Source organism: Cottoperca gobio, chromosome 9 (genome assembly GCF_900634415.1).
Source record: "Cottoperca gobio chromosome 9, fCotGob3.1, whole genome shotgun sequence".
NCBI classification, from domain to species: domain Eukaryota; kingdom Metazoa; phylum Chordata; class Actinopteri; order Perciformes; family Bovichtidae; genus Cottoperca; species Cottoperca gobio.
This window is the reverse complement of record NC_041363.1, coordinates 23061382-23086757: the sequence shown is the minus strand read 5'-3', so window position 1 is coordinate 23086757 and position 25376 is coordinate 23061382. Positions and strand designations below refer to the sequence as shown.

General features: G+C 38.8%; 1 protein-coding gene across 3 annotated transcripts; it reads right to left on the bottom strand.

The window, feature by feature from the left end:
* Nucleotides 1-45: 45 nt before the first annotated feature.
* On the bottom strand, nt 46-20240 carry mapk1 (mitogen-activated protein kinase 1). Of its 3 annotated transcripts, none has more exons than XM_029439786.1 (9): nt 19832-20239; nt 6230-6412; nt 4942-5131; nt 4635-4751; nt 4274-4388; nt 3486-3617; nt 2867-2976; nt 2578-2706; nt 46-658 (listed from the first exon to the last, which is right to left on the bottom strand). In XM_029439786.1, the coding sequence occupies exons 1-8, from the start codon at nt 19969-19971 to the stop codon at nt 2590-2592; spliced, it is 1104 nt and encodes a 367-aa protein (XP_029295646.1). In that variant the 5' UTR covers nt 19972-20239; the 3' UTR covers nt 46-658; nt 2578-2589. The 3 variants fall into 3 exon arrangements, with proteins under 3 accessions (XP_029295646.1, XP_029295648.1, XP_029295647.1); XM_029439788.1 differs by lacking the exon at nt 19832-20239 and adding an exon at nt 6915-7046; XM_029439787.1 differs by lacking the exon at nt 46-658 and adding an exon at nt 693-1987 and having other exon boundaries at nt 19832-20240.
* Nucleotides 20241-25376: the final 5136 nt, after the last annotated feature.

Genomic DNA, 25376 nt, shown 5'->3' with positions numbered 1-25376 from the left:
GTTAAAATGTAGATTCTCATCAACACCAAGTGATGGCTTTTGGCCCACAAAGTCTGTTGCTGATTTTGTGAGTTCATTGCATAAATCAGGTGATTCAATTCAGGTTCTCTTTTTTTTTTTTAAGAGAAAAAAAAGATAAGAGCTCAAGGTATTCCTTGTAACAGTGCGACAAAAAGGTTCGAAAATTCTAAAGACCCCCCTTTGATGCTTCTTATGATTCTTTTAAGTAATCTACTGTTGCAGAGTTATAACCACGACAATTGCACCAAAAAAAACACAACAGCTTGTCTGTCACTCTCAGTCCACTGGACATAAAAAGGTCTTGAATAGGAATAGCCAGAGCCAAACATCTTTGAGACACACACAAAAAAAATTGTTTATCTTGGCTTAAAACACAAAATCACCCCCAAAACTGTAAGCTGTGATGTGAACCTCGCCCCTCGCCTCAGAGAGAGAGAGAAAGAGAAAGAGAGAGAGAATGATTGATTGATTCCCGACGCCATTCCTGAGCAAAGTGGACTTGACGAGTGAGACCCAAGAAATCCAGGTGATGTGGACAACAGGAGGGAAAATAGAAACCAGAAACAAAATCAATCATAGTAACAGTGTGGAGGCGAGGAGGAGCAGTGGCAACGCAGAAGCCAGTCCACAGAAACATCTGCAGGGAGTAGAAACAGTGAGCGCGTTAGTGTTACAGTCATTAAACAAAACTATGACTAAATATGTTCGGCAACGCAATTTTTCCCCCATGACGAGACAGCACGGACGTCATTTATAAACCTTGTCCTGTGTCAAATGACTAACACTAAGACCTTATTATAAGAAACCTGACAAAAAGACATTTGTCTTTCCTCTTTATTTTAAGTAATGATTAGTTGAACAGACAGAAATAATTCTATTTCTTTGGTGATTTCACTTAGCATAGCAAACAGGGTTAGGTTCCCTTTGACAAGTTGCATTTTTGATTTTTGAACTCAAACCCTAACGTGAAGCTAATGAAAACATTTTCAGTATGGGACTTCTGCACTGTAGGAGGATCTGATGTTCATTGTCCATGTAAAAAGAGTTTTGTGTTCTCTACCTTTGACTGAATATAAAGCACTCCTCACTATTCACCTGGCACACACGTTTACCTATCCTGCATTTCTTCATTGCCATCTTTATTTCTTTTTAAATGGTTGCTATACCTTTAATTTGTACCTCTACATGTACTCAAAAGTTAGATTTAAGATTACAGAATGGAAAATATTCCTCAGTAAAAACTGAACTAGATATAATGGTCTTGAATCAGGAATAGAGTGAGTTTTCTGGTGTTGGGAAGCCTACATGTAGCTCAACATGGGTCCTTGTAAAGGCGTTATTAATTTCTAGTTGCTCTACCTTGGAATTACATCCTCTGTGCTCAATCATTTTACATGCTGTGGATTATTCAAAATTAAGAAAAGTGGCCACCATGGATCAACAAAAAGTGAGAAGCTTACAGACTCTCTTAACGTCACCACTACTAGTGTAAAACACACGGTTTGAGTGACAGGTAACCAACACCAAGAGACTAGAGCCGTGCAGAAACACCACCGCAAAGAAAAAATAAAATAAGACGTACACTTAAAAAGACTCAGCTACAAATGTTTATGTAAGAACTTCCCGTTACTTAAATTTAGCATTTACAAGTATTACATATTCTTTTATAAAATTCCCCATCACCTCTGGCTTCTACTCTGATCCTTTAAAGAGAAATGCATTATGTCAGCACTTGGATTACATCAGTCACAATGTTACTATAGCCAAAGATAAAGGTAAAACATACATTAACAGAAGTTACAGATACTGAAATGGAGGAATTCGGATGTGAAGATACATTTAAAAGCTGCACAAACAATCAAACTGTTGCCTCTGCAGGGAGCAGCTTTGTGCGTTCTGCTGCTCTAATTAGAGAGACGTCACACTCTGCTGCTTTTCAGTAGACTCATGTTATGCATCGAAAAAGCTGCAGAGGGGAAACACAGTAATTACATACGCTGACACAAAGACGATGATAGGCTATAAAATGTAGCACTGATAGTTATTATCACAACAAGAGGCCTGCCAGGGAGCAGCTGGTGGTGAGCAGAGATCATGGGGATCATCAAATGCAGGACTCTTCAGGTTTTTGCTTTGGATGTAAACAGAACGCAACAAAGCTGGTGAGCCTATAAAGAGCTCGTTTAGATTGATGGTTTATAAAAGTGGCTTCATCCACATGTAGAACTTTACTGTACAAAAGCAAAACTAAGAGCTATATTATAGTGTACTGTGAGAGGTCTTTACTTTAGCTCTCGAGTGGCGAGTTGTTAAATTCAACACAAATGAATCAGTGGTTTTTAAAGCGGTTACACCACTCACTTGCACTTCTAGTGTTTAAAGTAGTTCATGATGGACTCTCAACTTCGCGAGGGTCACCCTTGAAAAGTTGGTTGTTTCAAGATTTCGGTGCAGCTGATGGTAATATTGATCTGTACCTTTAGTTCTGAACACCGTCCCTCTCTGAGTTTGTTGCCGTTCAGGTTACAAGCTGGACTGCTAATGATGTGGACTCACCTGTGTGAGATGTTAGGACCTAAAGGCAGTCTGGAAACGTGCAGTTTCTTCAAAGATGAGCTCCTTCAGTGTCTCTTTGGGTAGGTCATCCAGCTCCATGTCAAACTTGAACGGGGCCTCGGCAACAGGCTACACAGGGAGGCAGAGAGGACATGTTGATAGAGGAACATAAAAGATGCCAAAAAACTCAGAAAATGATATTGTGGTTAGCATAAGATTACATATCCTCATTTCAAACAAGCCCGTATAGCACAAACTGACATCTAACGGCCCGAGATGACTGGCTCACCTCATCTGTGGGGTCGTAATACTGCTCCAGGTAAGGGTGCGCCAGGGCCTCCTCCACCTCGATCCTCTTGTGAGGGTTAAAGGTCAACATCTTGTCCAACAGGTCCAGAGCTGCAGCACAAGGAGGACATTTAACACGATTCTGAAACATCAACGAGCTTGCTTGCCCACCAGAGGGCACTATCGCACCCTACATGCTGGTTGAATACTTTCCAGGTGGAAAACTATGAGACTCACTTTTGTTGCTTTTACATATTTTATAAAAAGGCATTACTGATTAAGTGAAATTCCAAGCATTCTAGGACCAATTTGTTGAGCTGCTGTATGTTTCAAATGTCAATATAATGTAGTTTTGAACCGTGAAATCACAATCTGTGGCTCCATCTTCCCACCGCCAAACATTGCCATTTGTTTTGCTTGACAGCTGTGGTTGTGGGTAAATGTGTTTCTCTTCGTGTCACCTGTGCCCCGCATAAAATGATACTATGTCCAGGAATTCTCTCAGGAAATTGTTTCGCGGCCACCCTCATCTGCAGTACAACCTCTTATAATAATATTCTAGAAATTCCATGATTAGTGGGAGACATGTTGGTCGATGAAGAGTTTGTCCTGGCTCTCACCTTTGGGATCAGCGTTGGGGAAGAGGCGGTTCCATGGCACTTTGCAGCGTAAAGGCAGCGACAGGAGATAGTTCCTGGCCTTAATGTTGATGATGCAGTTGAGATCCTCCTGAGAGGGAGATCCCAAGATCCCTGAAGGACAAAGAGAAGATTATAGAAAATAATTACTTTTTGTTTCGGTTTAAGACAACTCTAAATGAAACTCAAAACTTAAAGTTTTCAGTAAGTAACAGTCTGAAGGTGCAACAAAAGAACAGATGGGAGAGGCAATATGTGGTCTAGCACCAACAAGTACAGCTTTATAAAAGGAATATTAACAGCTACTATATCTATGGACTGGCACCAGGAAGCTGTTGCTACTGACAGAGAGTGTGAACGTTTAGTTTAAGGGTTAAAATCTTTTATGCAGACTAGGGATGCTAATTTAGATTTTTCTTCTGATAGTCAAGTCTGTGTAACAGAGCATTAACTGATAAGATTGGAGCAGGGGTGTTGTGGTTGACATGCCTAACAAGACGGCCAGCTGCAACGATAACCTGATGCACAAACAGGTTAAATCGATCATTTACAGGCAACTACCGTTCACCCGTCCGGGAGAGTTAGCAGCCACGATATTATGTGCGTTGTCGTGCACACATGCAGCAACTTTCCTTGTAACGTTTAGTCTCCACCGCATCAGTTAGTTCAGCTGCGAGGTTATCAGTTCTGCTGGGTTTGTTGATCATTTAAACGACAATTCTACAGCACCACATCGATCCTAAAAACACTGGAAACAAAAGAGTAATTACCCAGAATGTGGTTAAGCTGATCCAAGTAGTGCTTCCCGGGAAAGATTGGCCTGTTGGACAACATCTCAGCCAGGATGCAACCCACCGACCAGATGTCTATGGACTTGGTATAGCCCTGAGAGTGAGGGGTACAAAGTCATGAATACTGTATGTTTAAAGTTAATATAATATCAATTGTTGGATTATGTCATGCATAGCATTAACATAGCATGAAAAGGTTAAATTAAATAAACGCATAATACATCAGCATAGTCGATATGCTTTCCCGAAACATTTAACTCTACAAAATACAAATACAAAACAAAACCTCACTCATCCTTTCATCCCTTACTGTCAACATACTGCAGCCGACGACACTCACCTTGGAGTTGAGCATGATCTCAGGTGCTCGGTACCAACGAGTGGCAACATACTCTGTTAGGAAACCAGTGTGATCGTGGTCAGGATCAGCCACACGAGCCAAACCAAAATCGCAGATCTGCAGACACATGAGTATCATGACTACAAGATTAGAGGAAACAAGATCAAAATAAGATGGATATCATTTCACTGACAACTTAAAACCATCAACAGGCTGGAGAACATGTTCAGAGCCTTTAGAGTAATTGTTTGCATGGATGTTTTGTACTAGTCAGGGGGACAATATTGTACTAATATTGAGCCGCCACCTTGAGATCACAGGTGGTGTTGAGCAGAAGGTTGGAGGGCTTCAGGTCGCGGTGCAGGACGTTGGCAGAGTGGATGTACTTGAGCCCTCGTAGGATCTGGTAGAGGAAGTAGCAGATGTGGTCGTTGCTCAGGTGTTGAGTCTTCAGGAGTTTGTACAGGTCAGTCTCCATGAGATCCTGGACAATGTATCTGCACAGTGCCAGGTTAAAGAACCTTTACTTTTACTATTGTAAAAAACACACTCCTTGTTTTAACTTTGGTAACATAAAAGCAATTTTAAAATTGTCCATACGAGTCACATTTTGTATTTCCATCTGGACCACAGTTATGTCCTACAAATAAGATCTCTACTGTAGGTATCCAACAGGGCTGGGCAGCCAACCGGAAAGTGACCGAAACCGACATTATGACTCTAACCGGCCTATTTTTAGTCATATCAGCATGAACAATACCATAAATCCATTCCTTCACGCAGGCTTCTGCTAACCCCTTAAGTACAACAATGTATTGTTTATTTTTACCTCCCAGTCCCAGTATCCAAACTACATTTAGGTTTTACTGCTATACTCAAATTGGATGGTGCTAGCATTGCAAAGAAAAGGAAAAACCTTGCATCATGTAGCTCAGACAATTATCCCTATTTTGGTGTTCCTGCAGGCTGGCGGAGCCATGAGAAAACAGCCAAACTGCTGACCTGATTAGTATTTTGGGCAACCTCTCAACTCAGTCAAATCTCAAAGTACGTCATGGTGGTTTTATGAGTCAGTACTCTTGTAGCTACAACGTACTGAAACCTGTACAGTCAGGAACATCTGGGCTCTTCCTAACTAACTAGGTGACTCAAAGCTCATTTCTGTGAAGGTTTATCGTTTTTGTTTAGGTGAATTCTCACAGCTGGTTAGCTGCAGGCTTCGGTCACATCCATTCCTTTTAGGTAAGGCAGAGTGTAAAACTACACACCCTGCATTATGAAACAGTAACTATGCAGCTTCTGTGGCTGCTGGGCTACAGTGAAGAGCGTCTCTGCCAAATATATAGTGACAGGTGGCTATTATGTAATAAAATACAACAGAAACCCACTATTCAACTACAAATGCTGAATAGTTAAGACCAACTTGTTAGACAAAAAAGTAATATTAAATGTATTAAAAGCATTAAAAAAAAAACAATCAGCAGGAAACCATCAAATACAAATATTTTAACACGCTATTAATAACCTCAAATACAGACACATGAATAAAACATTGAATCATATCTAAATCATTAAAAGTGTATGTACAAGGATACACGTCCTTCATCTGGTCAATGGTTGGTGTGCGAATGATGTCGTTGATGCTGATGATGTTCTCATGTTTGAAGCGCAGAAGGATTTTGATCTCTCTCAGGGTGCGCTGGCAGTACGTCTGGTGCTCAAAAGGGCTGATCTTCTTAATGGCCACACGTATCTTGTTGTCCCGTTCATAGGCAGAACTGGATTAATAAAAAAACAAAAAACACAAGAGCCAACAATTAGACATGTTTAACGAGCACAGCATTACTGGTTCGTACAAACTTCAGTAAACACCTGTGGCAGTTTCTCCTTTCACCATTACCCTTTGAAATTGTTTTAAATGATCCACTGACAGTAAAGAGCAGAACAAATGAAATCACATCTTGCTGTGCAGACCAAGTTCTATTGAACAGCAACAGCCACACACTAACCTCGCTGACAAATGCTGCTTCCTTCCTGTTTTTTGTCAGTGGAAAATTGAGTAGTGTCAAGTAGTAGTGATAGCAGGAAATGTTTGCAATGTTGAAACGATTTGCATTAGCAGTATCTTTACAAGGCAAATACACCTCTGATACAGTGTGGAGCAGAGTACAATGAGGCTGCTGCAGTATCTGGTGGGTTAAAGTAAGAACAGGAATGTAGGAGTGGAACAAAACTCCCAACCACAGAAAATGTTACTCTACACAAGAGCTACTTACGTACCGATAGCTGAACATGTAGCACGATGACACACAGCTCAGTTTAGAGACCATGCCTGTTAGTCCAGCTACCAATCAGGTCCGTAATCCTGCAGGTCAGCTGAGAGGTTGCAGTGACATTGCTTACGATAAAGCCATGCTCCTCGGTATTTGTTAAAATACAGCCCTGAAATTGTTTTTAAATTAGGTAAAAACATTGTTAAATTGTGGAAATACTAAATAAAGCACTAGCCATTTGCTTCACAGAGTAATATTTGTACACTATAAACATACAGTAGTGTATCATTGAACACTTAATGAGGAATTCATTTAGTTAGTAATCAAGCAAAAAGCTATTTTTGAGTTTTTATTCATGATATAATTTTTAGTATAGAGTAAATGTTATCACATACTTTGAATTCTTTTGAAACAATTCAAGACCAGGACAACCTATTTCCAGATTCCAATGAGACCAGGAGAAGCTGACCCCTGTTTGAATCCTTACGGCATGTACATAAATATGACAGATGTACCTGTATGCTCAGACAAAAACAGCAAAGTCTTTAGTAAAAATGAATTAATTGCCAATATTCTTCACCAATATCGCTGTCAGTAGCGCCTGTGATGTGACAATTCATCTCGTTGAGTGGTATGAATGTTAGCAGACAACTCAGCTCCACTTTGAAATATTGCCATCTGAAATTCCAATATACAAAAGTATAACATATACAGGTAATGATGAAGCATGTTTGCATGCCTGGGATGCCCGAGTCTGGCAGATCTCACACTAAAGCTAGACCCAGAGAAGGGGCCGTAAGTTAATGCACAAAGTTTGGGAAGTATGTGTATTTTACGTTGCGCATACTGCACAACAGAGGTGATTTACGGTCAATCCACCCTTTTCAAAGCTGAGAATGATGTCAAATATACTGGTATATGCAAACAAGTGTTTGATAAAAGAAAGAAAAATATCTAGACTGGAAAAACACATATTTGCTAATCTTTTCTTGGGAGACCAAAAGAAAAAAGGGAACTACAGCACTTGAATACAGACAACACTCCTGTGATTGATCAAATGTAAACAGGAAAGAAGTCCCAGCATGCACTTTGGCATTATGAAAAATGTGGTGAAAATCCAGCCAAGTTTTTGCCTCCAGGCCCTTCCTACTAGAGACGACTCTCACCATTTACTAAGTGGCATCAACAAGTATTAACATGTTCAATATTCCCTACAGTCATTTGAGAGCAGAGGATTTCTGTTCACTCTTCCTACTTTTAATGGTTTTCCATTGTGCCACTGTGCTGAGGCAGGGCAGGTTCAGGTGTGCGTGTTAGAAGTTAGAGAGTGATGATAAAGTTATTGTAGTACAAAACCCTGTTGTCCAAATGAATGATTCCAAGCTAAATGAAAGAAAAATGAACAAAAAAGGGAAGTTACAGTTTTTATGTGTAAAATTGTATGTCTACACTCGGCAGACTAATTGTTCAATTCCACTCTAAAGTCTTGGCCGTGCCTGTGGTGAGACACCTCCTCCACACAATTCCAGGTACAGACATGTCCACTGTTACATTTCTGTCCCTCTATTCACTGGCTTAATGGCCGTTTAAACTTCCCCAAGTTTACTCGGCCTGAGATGTTTTCAATTCCCACACTGGGGACTAAAATAAAAAGATGCCTGGGTGTTGCCTTCAAGTGCTGTGACTATTACATACATATACTTTGTAGTTTTTTTTAGGGTTAGGTAAAAGTAGTAGGTTCATGATCATTACAGCACATTGAGGTTCAAATGCAAAGACAGAAATTTCAGTCCACCGAATTTAAAGTCTGTGTTGGTTACGCAAACTGCCCCGACATCTTCAGTGCATAGGAACTGACACACCAAAACTCACCACCTACTGCCAAGAAATGCAAATTACTGCTCCCGGTTTACAATTTTTTCTGGATTTCTAAGTAATTTGCTGTAAAACTGTTGCAAGCTGCTGCCATTTGGAGTCATCACAAAACCAAAATTGCCCAATAAAGCAGTACCTTCAGGATGACAAATTGAGAAAACCATAAGTTCCTGAGCTTCATCGTTTAAATCTACAGCCAATAGCCAATTACAAACAAAAATGACTGAAAAACACCCACATAGTATGACAAAATAAGAAGATTAGTTGCTATAGTGATGGGGGGTGTAGGGACTGAAATGTAAACACAAGTGTGCCAGCCTTCTGCGAGGGAAATATGAGTGACCTTCCTTACCACTTGTGTGAAAGGAATGTGTGTGTGTGTGTGTGAGGAATGTGTGTGTGTGTGTGTGGAAAGAGCTCTCCATGCAACTGTTCTGCACTAGCAGATACCCTCGCGTACAGGGCAGCAGGGAGCTATAAGAGACACAGCTAAAATACGATCCAGGGCAGAGCCGGTTTGGCACAGATACATCTTCAGATTGGTTTAAAAACAGTCAATGTTATACAGCAAGCTGCACCAATTGTTTTTGACACAGCACAATGTTGTCTCATGCATGACGTAAACTCACAAAGCAGAAAACACTGTCACCATCTCTAACTGTATGAATTAAAGAAATACAATAATTTGTCTGGTGTTAAAACGATCGACCATTTGTCGAATCGACATACAATATGTTGTATTCGAATAATTGTTCAGTCATTTATCAAGCAAACATGCCAAATGTTATCTGGTACCAGCTCCTCAAATGTCATAATTATTCTGTTTTTCACTGTTTGTCAGACAAATCAAGAAATATGTTGCTACTCAAACTTGAGGGAAATGTTGGGCTTTCTTTTGTCTTTAACTTAATATTTGACAGGTTATATAATAATAATAATCATTTAATAATATAATTAATAATAATAATAATGAATAAAAACACACTAAATATGTTGCCTCCATGTTGCATACCAGAAAGTGTAAAATACTATACATTTATATACTGCAAAATTGTAACACTTAAGCTTGCAGTGCTTGCATGGGACATGATAAAAAAGGAAATTAGTGGCTGTGTTTAGTGCAGATAGAAGTGAGCACAATCTTAGTTCACAGTACATTTCACCATGTTTACTGAGGCAAGCCCGTCAGTTCCTTGTCAGTTTGTCAAGGCGTGTAACAGAAGGAACTTTGAGGAAGTACAAAGTACACAAGTTAAGTGTGTAGTATTACTACGCTCATCTCTGTGTACTGTGCGAGTCTTGACCTGCTCAGCCATATCATTGAAGGGTGGACTTTCATTTCTGAGAATGGCACTCACAGCCACTCAGGACTTTTGATTTTTACTGATGCGTTTGTCGAGTGGGGAGGAGACCACACGGCTCAATGTGCACAACCAGCGGATTGTGACACTAACGTCTAATTTCTCACTGTAAGAAGGTGAATGCAGGCAAAGCTCTCCTTGTGTTTTGTAGCTCGATCAAATAAGAGGATGCACCTTTTTTGATCATCAATTCATCTTTTATGCCATTGTTAAGCAAAAATGTACGTGATAACATCTTTGTCTTCTAGGACTAGAAAATGAAATGCATCTGGACTAACAATCCGTAAATGTCAACCCGAGTTTTGGGAAATTGTGATAGACAATTTATACTATTTTCTGACATTTTACCGAGCAAACGATTAATTGATCATCAAGTAAAAAATACAGATCGTTCTACAATGAAAATAATCATTACTTGAAGCCTTAGTTGAAGGCTGGATCAGATTCGTCAGGAAAGGTTGAAAAGCTGCTAAATTAAAAGCAACACGTGTAAAATAATAATAATAATAATAATAATAATAATAATAATAATAGGCGTATAGTGCAGTATTCTGACCCTCTTGGTAACTTTGGTACCAGTCAGTGTTAGATTTTCTAGTAATTCAATTTCCCTGAGGTTGACTTGATAAAAGATGCTCTGCTCACAATGAGAGCTGCAGGCTCTTGTTTGCAACTGTAAAGAGAATCTGGTTGAGAGCTGCCTTTCCTGTTTCCTCTGCTTCTGTATTGTTTTCTGAGCATGCTCAGTGCCCAGGAAGGAGCACAGAGAGAGGAGGTAGGCGGGGGGGCTCTGTTTCCAAGGAGATGGGAATACAAGGCTTTACACTGCAGGCGCTGTGTTATGCAATAGGGCTGTTACCATGACGATGTTCAAGGGGTTGGGTTGAAGGAAGAAGGGGAAAAGCTCACAACGTTTAAGGGCGACGCATAGCGAGAAAGTGCAGTTACAAACGTCCATGCACAAACTAGATGCGCAGAGTCCGTCGATGTGCAAAGGCTTTAAAAGCAGATGAAGAGTCCGGTTGGAGGGACGAGCTTCAAACACTCACAGGCTTGCATAGCGTTAAGTATTGTTACCATGGGATCAGAGGGTCTTTGCATCATGCTATTTACAGTACAATCTACATTTACCAATCGAGTTTATCTAGTTTACTCAATGTGTTCCATTGATGACAAAAGTGTTCAGCGTTTCCTCTCAGATCTTTACTTCCACTTTCGATATTACGATGATGTACTAATGATAGTGTAATACTCAAAAAAGTCAGTCAAGAAAATAAATCAATAGATTTATTATTTTGCCATAATTTCCATTTGAAAAATCTGTACTCAAGGAAGCTGCTCCCAAAATCTGTAGCTCCACAGTTGCACTGCATTAAGAAACATTTCCCCTTTATGTTCCCATTGTGTCTTACCCACATTTCCCAACTTAATATATATTCACATTTCTATTACACTCAGACCGCTTGAATATATTCTGTAAACTAAAAGTCCATGTTACTTTTTTTCTGCACAGAGATCAATCGAGTTTCATCTTTTTCTTAGAACTGAACATCATTTGCCGTCTCAGAGGTTTTGATAGTAAAGCCGCAGGCTACACTGACTATCGCCTACAAGAGTTCACACAATATGGCCTTCTTTGCCGTGTGTAGAAAAAAAGGATCTCAGTCATGGGGATCTGCAGCCAAGTAAAATCACAATTTGCGGAAACAAAAATCAATTCCGTTTTGCACATTTGGTCACTTAATGATTTATCCGTGAACCATTACAGATGCGTCTTCTTTTCTACTTATCAAAATACACTTCCCGTTTCTGTGTAAACTAACCACAATAGCATGTTCTAAGAAAGGTGACTGAGGGGTTTGTGATTACAAGAGCTTCTCACTCGAGCTTGCATGGCTGTATGATAAAATAAGCTCTTTATGATAAACTTTGCCTTCTGCAAAATGCACATTTTGATAAGCTCCAGCATTATCCTGCATATCTCATTGTAGCACTGCAAACTATTCAACACATGCCTCTAATCAATGTCAGACTGTGAGGAAACTTTGAGGAAGTGACTTTGAAGAAGCAACTTTTCCCTCCTTGCTCTGTACACACAGTCCCCATTGATATCAATCTATATAGATCCTGACTGCGGTATGTAGTACTCTGTCACAGGCTTTACAATATGTTCTCCTGCAGTGTTTTATAGCGGAGGTGGGCCAACTCACCTTAAAAAACGCCTCTGCTAACATCATAAAATGTTTTATATGCTTTTATTAAATAAAACATTAACCCACAAGAGACAAAAGAGTTATGTTATGAGTCGAGTGATGTTTTAACATTTTGTTTGTCTTGAGAATGCATGTGGTACATACTGCTGCCAATGGTTTCCCACTATTCTACAAATGGCAATAGCTTTAGCAGATTGCACTACATGCACTTTCTCTTTCCCTTATTATTAAACCACACTGGTGATTTGTAACTTATGCCGCTAATTTGGAACATTAGCTAAAAAGGGTGGCGAGACCCTCGTTACAAAATACAAAACTATTTGTTTTACATGCAAGTATGTGGCCCGTCTTTTATGCACGTTAACATTGCAAATTTGATTTTGCACAGAACCTTCGCCATTGCTCCCCCCCCCACACACACAGGCCTTAACAGTCTTAATACTGTAACTGAAGCGAAAGAAGTTTGTGCTCCTATGAATTAGTCGATTTCCTGAGAAATATGTGGATGCAACTGCAGAGCTGTAATAATAATGCATGGCCCCTGATGATGAACATCGATATCACCTTCAATGCGTCGAGCCGCAGTACGTGTGGATGTTTTACGCATTTGTTGAATCAGAAGTCACCGTTTCTTCGTCTTGGCAGGCGTAATCACCCAAATTACATCTCCTTCTGAATTGCACAACAAGATCTCAGAGTGTCAACGCTCTCATTCTCTCCCTTCCTCTCCCATTGGCTGTGGAGTGGTGGTACTGATGTCAGAGGCAGAGGGGTTGCCATGGAGACGGGCGCCACAGTGGCATTTCAAGAGGACGACTCATGGTATAATGAGGCAGAGCATCAGCAACGGTTAAGACTCAGGCGGGTCAAGGAGTTGAGATCAAGATTATAAAAAGGAGTCAATCAGAGAAGGAAAATCAATGTAATTTGAATATGATGATATGTTTACTAGAAATGTGTTAACAATATATGAAATGTGCATCAGTGCTGGCCAATACCAAGGTTTATTTTGTTAAATGGTGCTTTGGTGCAGACGCTCAGCAACAACTACATATAAATCCTTAAAACGATCAAATTAATTCAAAATAAAATGTTCTGGTGTGCTTTCTCTGGACTCTACATGCACCTAATACCGAACTACATGTAGATGTATAGCAGAGCACAGACTAATGCAACTGAAATTATTTTCCACTAAAAGTAAAAACAAAAATGAGAGCTTCAGAAATTGGAATTGTTAGTTGCAGCCTTAAAAAACAAAAATCAGAGAAAAATAGTGGCACTCCATGCTTCTGCTGGGTTTTATTTAGCTTCTGACCGTACAAGTTTAGCTCTCAGGCAAACTGGTTTTATATCAAAAGAAAGCTTAATACCAGTTCTACTGACGTGTTCATAACAAGGCACACTAACTATAACAATGAGCTGTAAACAAAAAGGTACTGCTCACATCATGTATTCTTTTTAGATCCTTCAATGTCTTTTGATTGCCATTAACAAACACGTTAAAACAATCCCAAACAAACTGGGTGGCACTGACCTGATACGTTAGCTCATATCTGCAACGATACTGACCTTAAAAAGGCAGACCGGGTATCGGCCATGACGTATCCAGTCGGCATGAATTTGTTTCTTTATCAATTTAATTGTAAAATTCAATATTTCCTATATCAAATCACATACACTCCACGTAGGGGATATCAGAATTGATTGAAAGGAAGCACTGATACATCTTTTTCTCTCTCAATACCAACAGATGCAGCAGTTAATATAATTCATCAAAAGCAGTGAATTAGTAAAGACATTTTTGTAAGTAGAAGCAATGAGACGCAATCCCATCGTTTCTTCTAATTTGCCATGAACATGACTAACTACCATGACTTAGATATACAACTTTTTATTAACAGGACCCACTTCAGCATCATTCCCCCATGACCTAACTGTTCATGTGGGCGTGTTGAAAAGGCAGAGTATGCTAAGCTTCTGAATATCATCACAGAGGGTGAACCTTGCGATTGTGTAAGCCTGACGGTGTGCATAAACTGAGGCTTGTGTGAAGATCTGCGCAGCCCTCAGCCACTGGAAAACCCTGACAAGCAACAGCCTCACAGTCAACAAGAGGCTATTGAAAACAGAAATAGGTCTACTCTGAAAATGGCACAGACATGCCTCACAGTCGACCGCTCTCTTATCATACAGCCAAACCCAACCAGATTTCGTAATACAGACAAACTCAAAACCGAGTAAGCAGAGTAGCATACTGATAACCAGACCTTTCTTTGTACAACTTGTACTAACTAAAATAAAAACACATTGATTTCAATCCTCTATCCCACCTTGTTCTATTGAGACTTGCACAATCATTACAAGTACAACATTTAACAACTACAACTTTGATACTACGTATTATCGCGATATCTATAGAAAATTACAAACTATTAATAATAATAATAATAATAATAATAATAATAATAATAATAATAATCTACACCTAAAATAAGAGTAGGGGAGGTGGACAAAAAGAACAATTACACTAATGGATAGTGAAAAGGATCAATTGTCGAAAAATCCAAAAGGCCTTACATCTGCCAACACGATATAATCATGTGTGTATTATTAACAGGAATTCAATATTTAATTGATTTTATCCTCACACTTATCGTCAATACTGGTATATTGTGACACCCCCAAAGGTTACCTACAGCTAAGAATGCAAAAAAAAGGTTATATCTTGGTTAAAATGCTAAGTTTCTACTCTAGTACATTGGTCATTAGTCAATACTTCTGCTTGGAGTTTGGACAGAACACCCTGTAATATGTTTCTGCTTCTCAGAAACACAGATGAAAGAAAAATATTTTTAGGAAGCCTAACAACATCAGGCCGATGAAAACTAGACCTTAAGCTAGCTCAGGTGCATTTACATTTGTTCGAATGTTTTATTAATGTACATGTAGCCTTTTCAAATTAAAAACTTCAGCGTTATAAGAAATTACTTTGAAATCCAAGAGCTTGTTGAATAGTGGAACAACAATTAGTGACCAAAAACAAATGATTGTAGAAGGCTGTAATAGGAACGTTACAGTTGTGGTTCCAAAGTCATTGCCAGTTGAATCGCATTTGGAAAGAAGAGAAAACATTTTTAAACATAACATATCAGAGCCATAGATTTACAACAGTTATCATGTAGCTCTAGTATCAGATATCCATGTGGCATACATTTCCATAAGAACCACATCTTTCCAGTAATGGGGCTCATGAGCAGCTATTAATCCTCGGCCACCAAGTGTGACACGTTATATTCGCTGTCCCTGTATGATGTTTTGTTTTGGATCAAGTAAGTTAAAATACTTTAGGATCGCACATTGAAAACATAAGAGCAGCAGAAATCAGCACTTGGAGACATGCCTAGGTGAAATGTTCTTTGGTCATGTAAGCACAATGCATATACTGTAGTGTGCTGCTTACTTTAGTAGCATTGTTGAATGTGTACAACTAAAAACACTATTTTTTTGTCAAAAACAGTGTCCCAACCGGAAGATGGATCAACCAATCAGCTTGTTAGATGGACAGGGCTGCAGGACACGTTGTTGATATTTGGGAGGTGCTCTCGTCTGCTCCTCTGCGAGCATCTGCGACCCACAGTAACAACAATTCAAGATATTATTAACCTCCGTGTGTAGATCTGTAGAGACGCTTGAGAATCTTTATGCAGAAGATCACCAAAGCTCTTGTAAATTATAGATTTTAAATTTTCACCTCACTAAATTCTGTCTCATAATGCTTATGGAGTGCAGCCCAAGGGGGGGGGGGGGGGGGGGGGGGGTGTTTACAAGATGGTAACACCAGTATATAGAGGGTGCACTGCCACCACAAAAAGCCTGATAAAGAACAACTTCCTGATTCAACAACACTTCAGATGCAAAGCAAACCAAGGGATGTCATGCTGCACCACTTTCTCTGGCTGCTGCACACCAAGGCAACATGACCAACTGAGTCAAAACTACAGGTCTACAGAAGAACTCAGCAAGAGCAAGGAGGCCGAGGCCGACACACCACCCACTCCAACGCCCAAAATATAGAAACAGCACAGTGAAGGAACTGGACTTTTACATGAACATGAGTGAAGAACAGGCTACCGGACTGTTAATATAGACTTTTCTGCTGGAATAAGGTACAGTCATGTCAGTGCTTTTCAAAGATGAAAAGTTATTTAAGTCATTACAAAGATGGGGGGGCTCGATCTCAAATAAGAACCTGAAATAAATCGGATTTCTCCTTTAGAAAGAGCAAATCAAATCACAATTACTGTATCTCTGAAATGATATGGCCAAACAGTTGCATATTTAGTCTCACAGGACCAACTGACAAGTGAGAAAAGTTTGCAAAAGAAACAAACAATGGACATTTAATGGACACAAAGTTCTTGTAACTCATCATTTTGCAATCTTAGAGATTGTGGCATCATTAAGACTCATAACAAATAAAGTTCCAGTCCTTGTTGCCTTAGTCAGGCATGATGGAACTGTCTGTGCCTGTTGCTGCAATATGTGATAATAATAATAATAATAATAATAATAATAATAATAATAATAATAATAATAATAATAATAATAATAATAATAATAATAATAATAATAATATCACTGTTTCCTTGGAAGAGAAGCCTTTCAATGTTTTGAGTTACCTGAAAAAGGCACAGTCCAGAGCTGCCCAAATGAACCAAAATGTGATTTGTTACAGCATCACCTAACCATGGTTTGTTCAACAGTTGGATGAGAAGATAAATAAAAAATGTCTGATGTTGAAGGAAAGAGCAAAAATAATAACTCAAATCAAATCAAGGAGAGAAAAAGTCTTCTACTTGTGCATTTCACATTAATTGGAATTACTTGCAATAACCAGAAGAAAGACGGCAAGCACGGGCCAACAGATAACAAAAAGAGCTCTGCTTACAGAAACTTTATTAAAATAACGTTCAGGAAAGAACCTCACAGTTGCTGCCGACAGTTTGACTTACAGATGACCTCTTAGAGGCGAAGTGCAGAAACACCACAGCTATGAGATCCCCACAAGTTACCACTCGTAACAGAGCAACATTAATTGTTGGCTAAAAGGTTTTATTCATAACAAACACAGCATGTCACCTAACATCAAGCTTTAAAAGGTGGTCAGTTTGTATTTTCTTTCCAGGAGGGTATGGATTTGTTTTGATTAAAGTAATTGTGACTAAACTTCCCTGATGACCAAGATACCCGTAGACAAGGTAATCAGGATAAAAATGAACACCTTGTGATCAAAACAGCTAGTTCAACTATACTACTACTACTACTACTACTACTACTACTACTACTACTACTACTACTACTACTAATAATAATAATAATAATACATTTGACTTGTATAGTGCTTTTCTAGAAACTCAAAAGACACTTGACAGTAAGTAAAACAAATACTATACTTTCCATGTGCAGTTATTGTATGCGTTTCCATGAAGTATTTACTAAAATCTTGTTAATCTATTTGTGTTTTTATACACTGGGACTGTCACACAAACCAACATCAATCGAAAGTGAATTTTCAGAAATGATTAAGATTTGAATTGCAGTTATGTCACACGGCTTCTAGTTTACACCACTTACTCTGAAGTGTTATTTTAATACTGGAGCAACCTCACATACAACTCAAAAATCACTGTAATGGCAAACTGTATCGTATCAACCGTGGCTGTGTGCTTTTGGTAGGTTTTTTCCATTTTGCAGACAAAAAGATGCTAAACAGCCTGCTGTGCCTCTACTAGTGTAGGCAGACTAGTCGGCAAATCAGTGTTCTCAGAAAACCGAGCTCCTCTCACCACAGAGGAAAGTACACTGCTGTTATTTGACACAAGGACAATATATTATGCAATACAGTACAGTGCACACACTTAAGGTCAACTACATTACCACAGGCTAAAGAAGAAGATGATGCACTGTTTTTGAAAAAGAAGAGTAGGATTCGACTTAATACAATCTGAGATGCAGTTCAAATTAAATTCACATCTTTTGGGTTAATTACCAGAAAGAATAATAAACATTTACTATGACAACCACGCAGTAGAATGGGGTAAAATGTAATATTAAACTGTGCATGAATTGAGTTTTGATGAGTTTATCCTTCACTACACCCCTGATAGCAGATCATTTAGGTAAGAATTACTGCTTCCAGAGAGGGTCTCACTTATACATTTCATACAGTGCGTTATCAGCCATCAGCTTCAGCTACTGCTGCAAATGTACAAGGAAAAACCCCTCGAGGTACTCCTGCAAGTACATTTTCAGGCAAATATCACCAATGAATCCTAAACATAGTGTAAAGCTACCATGTGGAGAACATGTGGAAATTGATATAGAGGAGAACAAATGATGAAAAGTCCTAGTATCAGATTGTAATAAATTCTGTATGGATTACAAAATACATATTTCAACCGTGTAGTATCAAAATGGGATTTTGGGAGATAGAAACCACCAGAAAGTCAATTAAAAGCACTGTACATTTAAACAGTGGTAGAGAGCACAGACATCTTATGGTGATGATATAGTGAAGAAAAGCAGCACTTAGTAGTATCAGATTAGTACACATCCTGTATAGATTACAAATGAAAACCTGCATATTCAATGGTGAAGTAATACAAAGGCTAGTTTTTTATTTATTTGTTTCACTCGTAGTGACATGTAACGTTACCATTTCTAAGAGTCAATTTAGGTTTATTAAACAATATCCCCCTCAAATTATCCCAGTGGGTTTTCTGCCTAGTCCTGCATTGTACATTACTTGTTATCTTTGTTATGCTTGTATATTATTACATTGTGCAAATAATTTCAAGGAAAAATAAGATGTATTAGAATAAATTCGGTATTTATTACAAGTGGACACCTGAATGTTCAGTGGTGATGTAATAAAAAGGGCTAGTTTGGTGGAGAGAAACCACCACGAAGTCAATTAAAGTCACTGTAAATTAAAACACACCCTGTCGGATGCAGTTGTAGTAATATTATTGACATAACACTAAATGTGTTCCTTATATAAGCTGCATATTATGTTTAAGAGTAGAGGACGCAAGACAGCCTCAGTTAAAAGCGATGGCACTTTATGTAGAAACATTACATTACTATTAGTTGTAAAGTTACCTAAATAAAATGGACTTCCACGTTAACTAACGTCACATTGACTTCTAGTCGATCATTATTACAACCCACCAAAAGTCAAGCCAATTGAGCCGAGATGTAATCTTTCTCTCCTCGCAAACAGACGGTGTGTTCATTAAAGCCACATCGGCTTCACCCTGTTGCTTGCTAGCTAAAACATGACATTTAGCTAGTTAAGTTTCTTTAACGGAAGAGATGTAAGTTAGCTAACGATAAGGTGGAAACTCAATAACTTACATTATGTAAACAGAAAAGAAAAAGCTATGTAGGTAAACAGAGTCTACGGGTACACTTACCACACCATCCCGTAGGCTCCCTCCCCGATGTAGGAGAGGTTGCTATACCGAGGCCCGACGTCGAAGGCCTGCCCGCGGACTAGCTCCGTTCCCGACCCGGGGCTGCAGCCAGCAGGGGCAGACACCGCAGCTGTCGCCATTATGAGCTTTTTTTTTTTTTTAATGAGTTTTTTTACAGGAATATCAAGTAAAAAAAACTGAAACTAAGATTAGAAAACAAGTATATAAGTGTTTTATATCCGTCGTCGCTGTGACTTCAACACAGTGGAGGCCTGCACTTCGTAAGGAGTGTTTTTCGTCTTTCCGTTAACGTGCGATCAGAGCGACCACACCACTGCTGTGCTGTCGCAGGCAGGAGCGAGTAGCGGAGAGGTTGGTGCTGCAGGAAATAACGGAGGCGGTCATGTGATCAGGTGTTTTTCTTTTTTTAATTTCCCTTTTTACTTTTTTTTGGATGGACAGTGCTGCCTTCAGGTAGCTCCTGCTTCTACTCAGTAGCACAGGCACAAACAGTAAGGTAGATCCAGTTGTGGAAGAAGTATTCAGATCCTGTAGGCTACTTCAAATTCATACATGATATTCATTTGGTCGAAATCAATATTTGTAGACATGGACAACTCTCTACCAAATCCAAAATCTAGTGATTTTTTTGAATATAATGCTGCAAAATGAATGGCATGGAAATAAAAACTAACCCTACTCCTGGACTTTTGCAGGGCTGTGTGAAGATCAGGGAGTCTAGATGGGACAAACAAAACAAAATCATTTAAGGACTGTGGTGGAAGAATCAGATCCCTTAATAATAGGGCCTACCGCATGTAAAAATACTCTATAAGTCCTGCAATTTAAAATTTTACTTCTAAGTAAAAGTACATAAGTATTACCAGCTAAATGTATTTAAAATAAGCCAAACCAATTTATACACATACAGAAATGAGAAAATACGAGAAGGTCATTCTGGTGAAGGTAAGAAGAGAGTTGTCAGAAGACCGTATGCTCAAGTGTTTTGGAAAGAAATGGAAGAAGAGAGACAGGTCTGTAGTTGTTCACTTCAGAGGGGTCGAGTGAGGGTTTCTTTAGGAGAGGGTTCACTCTCGCCTCTTTAAGAGTGTTAGGAAAGCAACCAGTTGTTAAAGAAGTGTTGATGAGATGGATGAGAAAAGGAAGGCGGTCAGGAGCAATAGACTGGAGAAGGTGAGAGGGGATAGAGTCCAGAGGGCAGGTGGGAGGGCGGGCAGAGGTAACGAGGGTTAGAACTTCATTTGGAGAGAGGGGGGAGAAACAAGTTAGAGTGGGGGGAAGGGATGTGGATGATGAACAGGTGATGTGAGTTGGAACATTTGGGAAATGAAGATTGTATGTCATCTACCTTTTTTACAAAGTAGTTGACAAAGTGGCATGGTAGAAGGGAAGAAGGAGGTGGGGGACTGGGGGCATTGAGGAGGGTAGAGAAGATAGAGTAGAGTTGTTTGGGGTTAAGAAGGAGGATTGAATTTTAGATTGAAAGAAAGTGCTTAAAGAAATAGAGAAAGAGGAAGAGTAGAGAAGAGAGTGTCAGGTAAGGAGGTCGTCAAGGTCTTTTGATTTCCATCATTGTCTTTCAGCTGCTCGTAGGATGTCATCCAATCAGGGAGCTGGAGGGGACTGGCAAACCTTTTTCTTGTAAGAGAGTACTTTCACAGTGTGGTATTAGTTATTTTACTTGAGTAAAGGATCTGAATACTTCCTCTATCACATTCAGATCAATGGGAACACTGCATTGAGGCAGCCACCCTGGCAAAAAAAATGGAAGTCGTCCAGAAAGATTTGAGAGGAAAAAATGATTGCCCCCATGACAACTTTCCAGAGCTTTAAACCCGTTGAAGTAACATGTCCTTACCAATGCAGCAACTTGAATTTTTTTAAACGCAGGCCTGCTTTTGGTTTGAACACCAGGTAAAATTATTACAAACGGCTAATAAGAAATATTCATCAGATTCTGCAAAACTTTTCTGGTTCAACTTTCTCTTACCATCATGGTTGGATTAGGGGGGCCCCGCAGCAAAAATGTGCTGCTGGACCCCCTTTAATCCCTGTTCCTCCCACTCTGTGCAATATGTGCAGGTTTCCTGTGCTAGATCACCACCTGGCTCTGGATTTGCTGCGTGGCAATTTGATTGAAAACATTCACTTGCAAAGGAGAGGGAAGAGATGGTTCGGAGAAGGGGAGGGCAAGGGATGGCCTTTTATTTCTCAGCCCATGTAGCATATATATGTTTTTTTAAGAGAAGATGACTTCTGTGTGCCCCGTGGTTTATAGAGCTGTGCAGTAGCACATAGGATTCAATGTTTCAACTGCTTTTTTAACAGCTTTTTTAACCTGTTAAATGCTGAAAATACCATAAACAAAATTAAATAAAGGTAATAATCTGAAATACTTACATTTTCAAAGATGTTTAGTCAAGTTTTAATAGACAGCTAGACACATTTTCACCTTTAAATCACCTAAACCTAGACTGAGCTGTTATCAGTTGCTCCAAAATAAAAAAAAAGGGAAAAAGAAACTGAAAGAAAAATCCACAAGCTTCTCCTCCATGAAATCAATTTCACTTTAAATCCTCATAGTTGCATTCCCAGCAGCCTGCAGACAACAGATCAATTACCGCCACGTTTAAAAGTGTTTTTCCCACCATAACTTTAAGGCAGATATTTCTCAGTTATGAGAAACTTGGTCTTGCAATCTCAGTGATACAAAACATGAGTTTAGTTTAGTTTTCTATTCTCCTTTTTTAAGCATGCCATACTTATATAAAACAGCAAAATGTTTGGCATGACATGGAAATTGAAACTAACTCTACTCCTGGACTTTTGAAAATTGTGCAGGGCTGTGTAAAGATTAGAGGATCTGAATGGAGCAAGCAAAATAACATAACATAAAGTCCCTGAATCACATCATTTAGATGCAGAGAGACAGTGTTTTGTTTTTTTTAGGAAATAATTATAGATATATTATAGATACATTATGTGTCAATGGATATATGTGTATATGTAGGACGCACATACAGTGTGATCAGATCCAGAGAACGTTAATGTTACGTACTGTGACGTGTGTGTCTCTTTCTCTTCCTCCAGGTACCGCACCTCTCAGGTGATCTCAAGCCCTCATCAGGGCCTGGAGATAAATGACGTCAGCTCTGTGCGAGACGTAGTTTCACTTTTTTGGCTCAGTTTTCAGAGTGACACTGCTAGCTTTGAGTTGAGGTATTTGATTTATATTTAACTTGATGTGTTTTTTAACCAGTGCTATTTTTTCTTTTACAGAAGTTTGCTTTCAGTTGGTGTTTTGAATTTGTTAAATTAGCTTTTTTAAATTGTTAATAAATTAGTTTTTTGATTTATACATTTCAGTTTCTCCTGATTCTTTTTCCTCTGGGTTATGTTATTGTTACTTATTTCTTCCCCTTTAGTGTCAGAACTTAATATTTTAAATACCTGTTTATTAACTATTTAAATAGATAAACATACCTAACTAATTCAAAACACCAACTAAAAAACAACTTTCTGTAAAAGAAAGCGGGACTGGTTAAACCAAGAGAAAGACGTCATCAGCCACAACAACCAGACGGTCTGCAGAGAGAAACAAGCTGCTGCTGACGTGTGCAGAGAAAGAACTACAACACCCAGAATACCATGAAGAATCCTGCATCCTGTGTCATGATAATGATGATATGAATATGAAACGGAAAAGATAAAATGACTGTTTCATTGCACTAATTTATATTTATATGCACATTGCATTAATGTTTATAATGTAAGTTATATTTCACTTGTTTATTCATAACTGTGTCAAACTAATTTGACACTTAAAGAGAAAATAAATTAGCGGAGAAACTTAATGTACACATAATACGAGGGGTACTGAATAATGTGATGAGTAACTAACACCAACGAAGAAGAATGAATAATGGAGGTCATCTTTTCTGTGGATTTGCAGAATCTATGGCAAATACCACTGAAGCTGTTCTGGAGGCTGGAGGTGGCCGAACACCTCACTAAGACAGTTTATGTTTCTTTTTTAATGTGTCATCTATCTTTATTCCTGTTGCTGGGATGTTGAGGAATATTTAAGTTCTCAGCAAACGAGGGCCCGAGCAGTAAATGTATGAATTGAGAGTGTTGCAGTAGTAACTCAGTATAATGAACATATACTGTAGTAGTAGTTTTTCTTTTTTAAATCAGGTTTACTTTTACTAAAAGTGTTTTTACTTCATCATCATGCATTACACAGGACAACATATCTTCACTCTGACCATTAGTGAGAAGAGGAGAGTAATCTGTCTCAGAATCAGAATCAGAAATCCTTTATTAGTCCCACAACGGGGACATTTCTTTTGAAACGTTTTAGCTTTTTTAATCGGCCCTGCTCTACATACCTGGTTATATAATGCTGTAAACTTTTAGCACAGAAGCTCATAGAAGATGAGGGGACAGAGGGTCTTTAGATAACTGAGGTTGTGAATCCCCCTGAGACATGTTTGCCTATATACGGACAAAAAAGAAAAGAAAAAGCTCAACGTTACATGTATTTATGTATTTAACTATTGAATTAATTAACAATGCTGGTGGAGAAATAGAAAAGCACCTTTTTAAAGGGTTAACATGGAAGAAGTTGAGCAGATTAGGGGACACAATGGGGTAAAAGATGTGACAACAGTATCTGAGGAGGCTTAGTCCAGAAGGAGTTGTAGCAGCTTTAATAAGAGACTCGTCGTGGTGTCATGTGAAAGAATAGACACAAAGACAGTCTGGTCACAGTTAGCATCCAGCAGGAGGTTTAACTGCAAGAGAAGAAGAGAAAGGGAAGAGTTCAGTGTCATTGGCAGAGATGCACCAGTCAGGGCTTTGTGAGGGGAGAGATCTTGTGTTTGAAGATGTAAAGGAGCCTTTTGGAGTTACAGCTGAAACTATTCCATCAACAGAACATTAACATCGACAACTATTCTGATAAAAGATTAAGTTTCACATTTCAAGCAAAAATGCCAAACATTTGCAGGTACCAGATTCTTACATTGTGTCTATCTGTGTATATCATTGTACATGGAACATCTTTGATATCCAAATCAATAACTTTGTTTTTTAATCAGATAAACATTTATTAATGAATAAATACGTTAAATCTTTAAATGTTGGACTATTAATCAGATAAAAAGATACTTGAGTGTGATGTGATGTTTTTCTCAAGTGTCTGACATTTTACTGGCAAAATGATTAAACAATGAATCAAGAAAACAATTGGCAGATGGATCGATAATTAAAATAATCATTACTTGCAGCCCTAATGCTGATGAGAAGATGTTTCATTGAGATCGTAATTGTTCAAAGGAAAGTACTTTTAGCGGCGGAGGGAACACTGGTCCTTGTAATCAGACACATATCTAATAACTGTTTCCATGCAACAACGTTTGCTTAAACCAGCAGGACTGTATGTTTGGGCCACTTTTAATAACAGGATTTGATTCATTCCCACTGCAGGAGCACTGCAGGTATTATGAGTCAAATGTTTCTC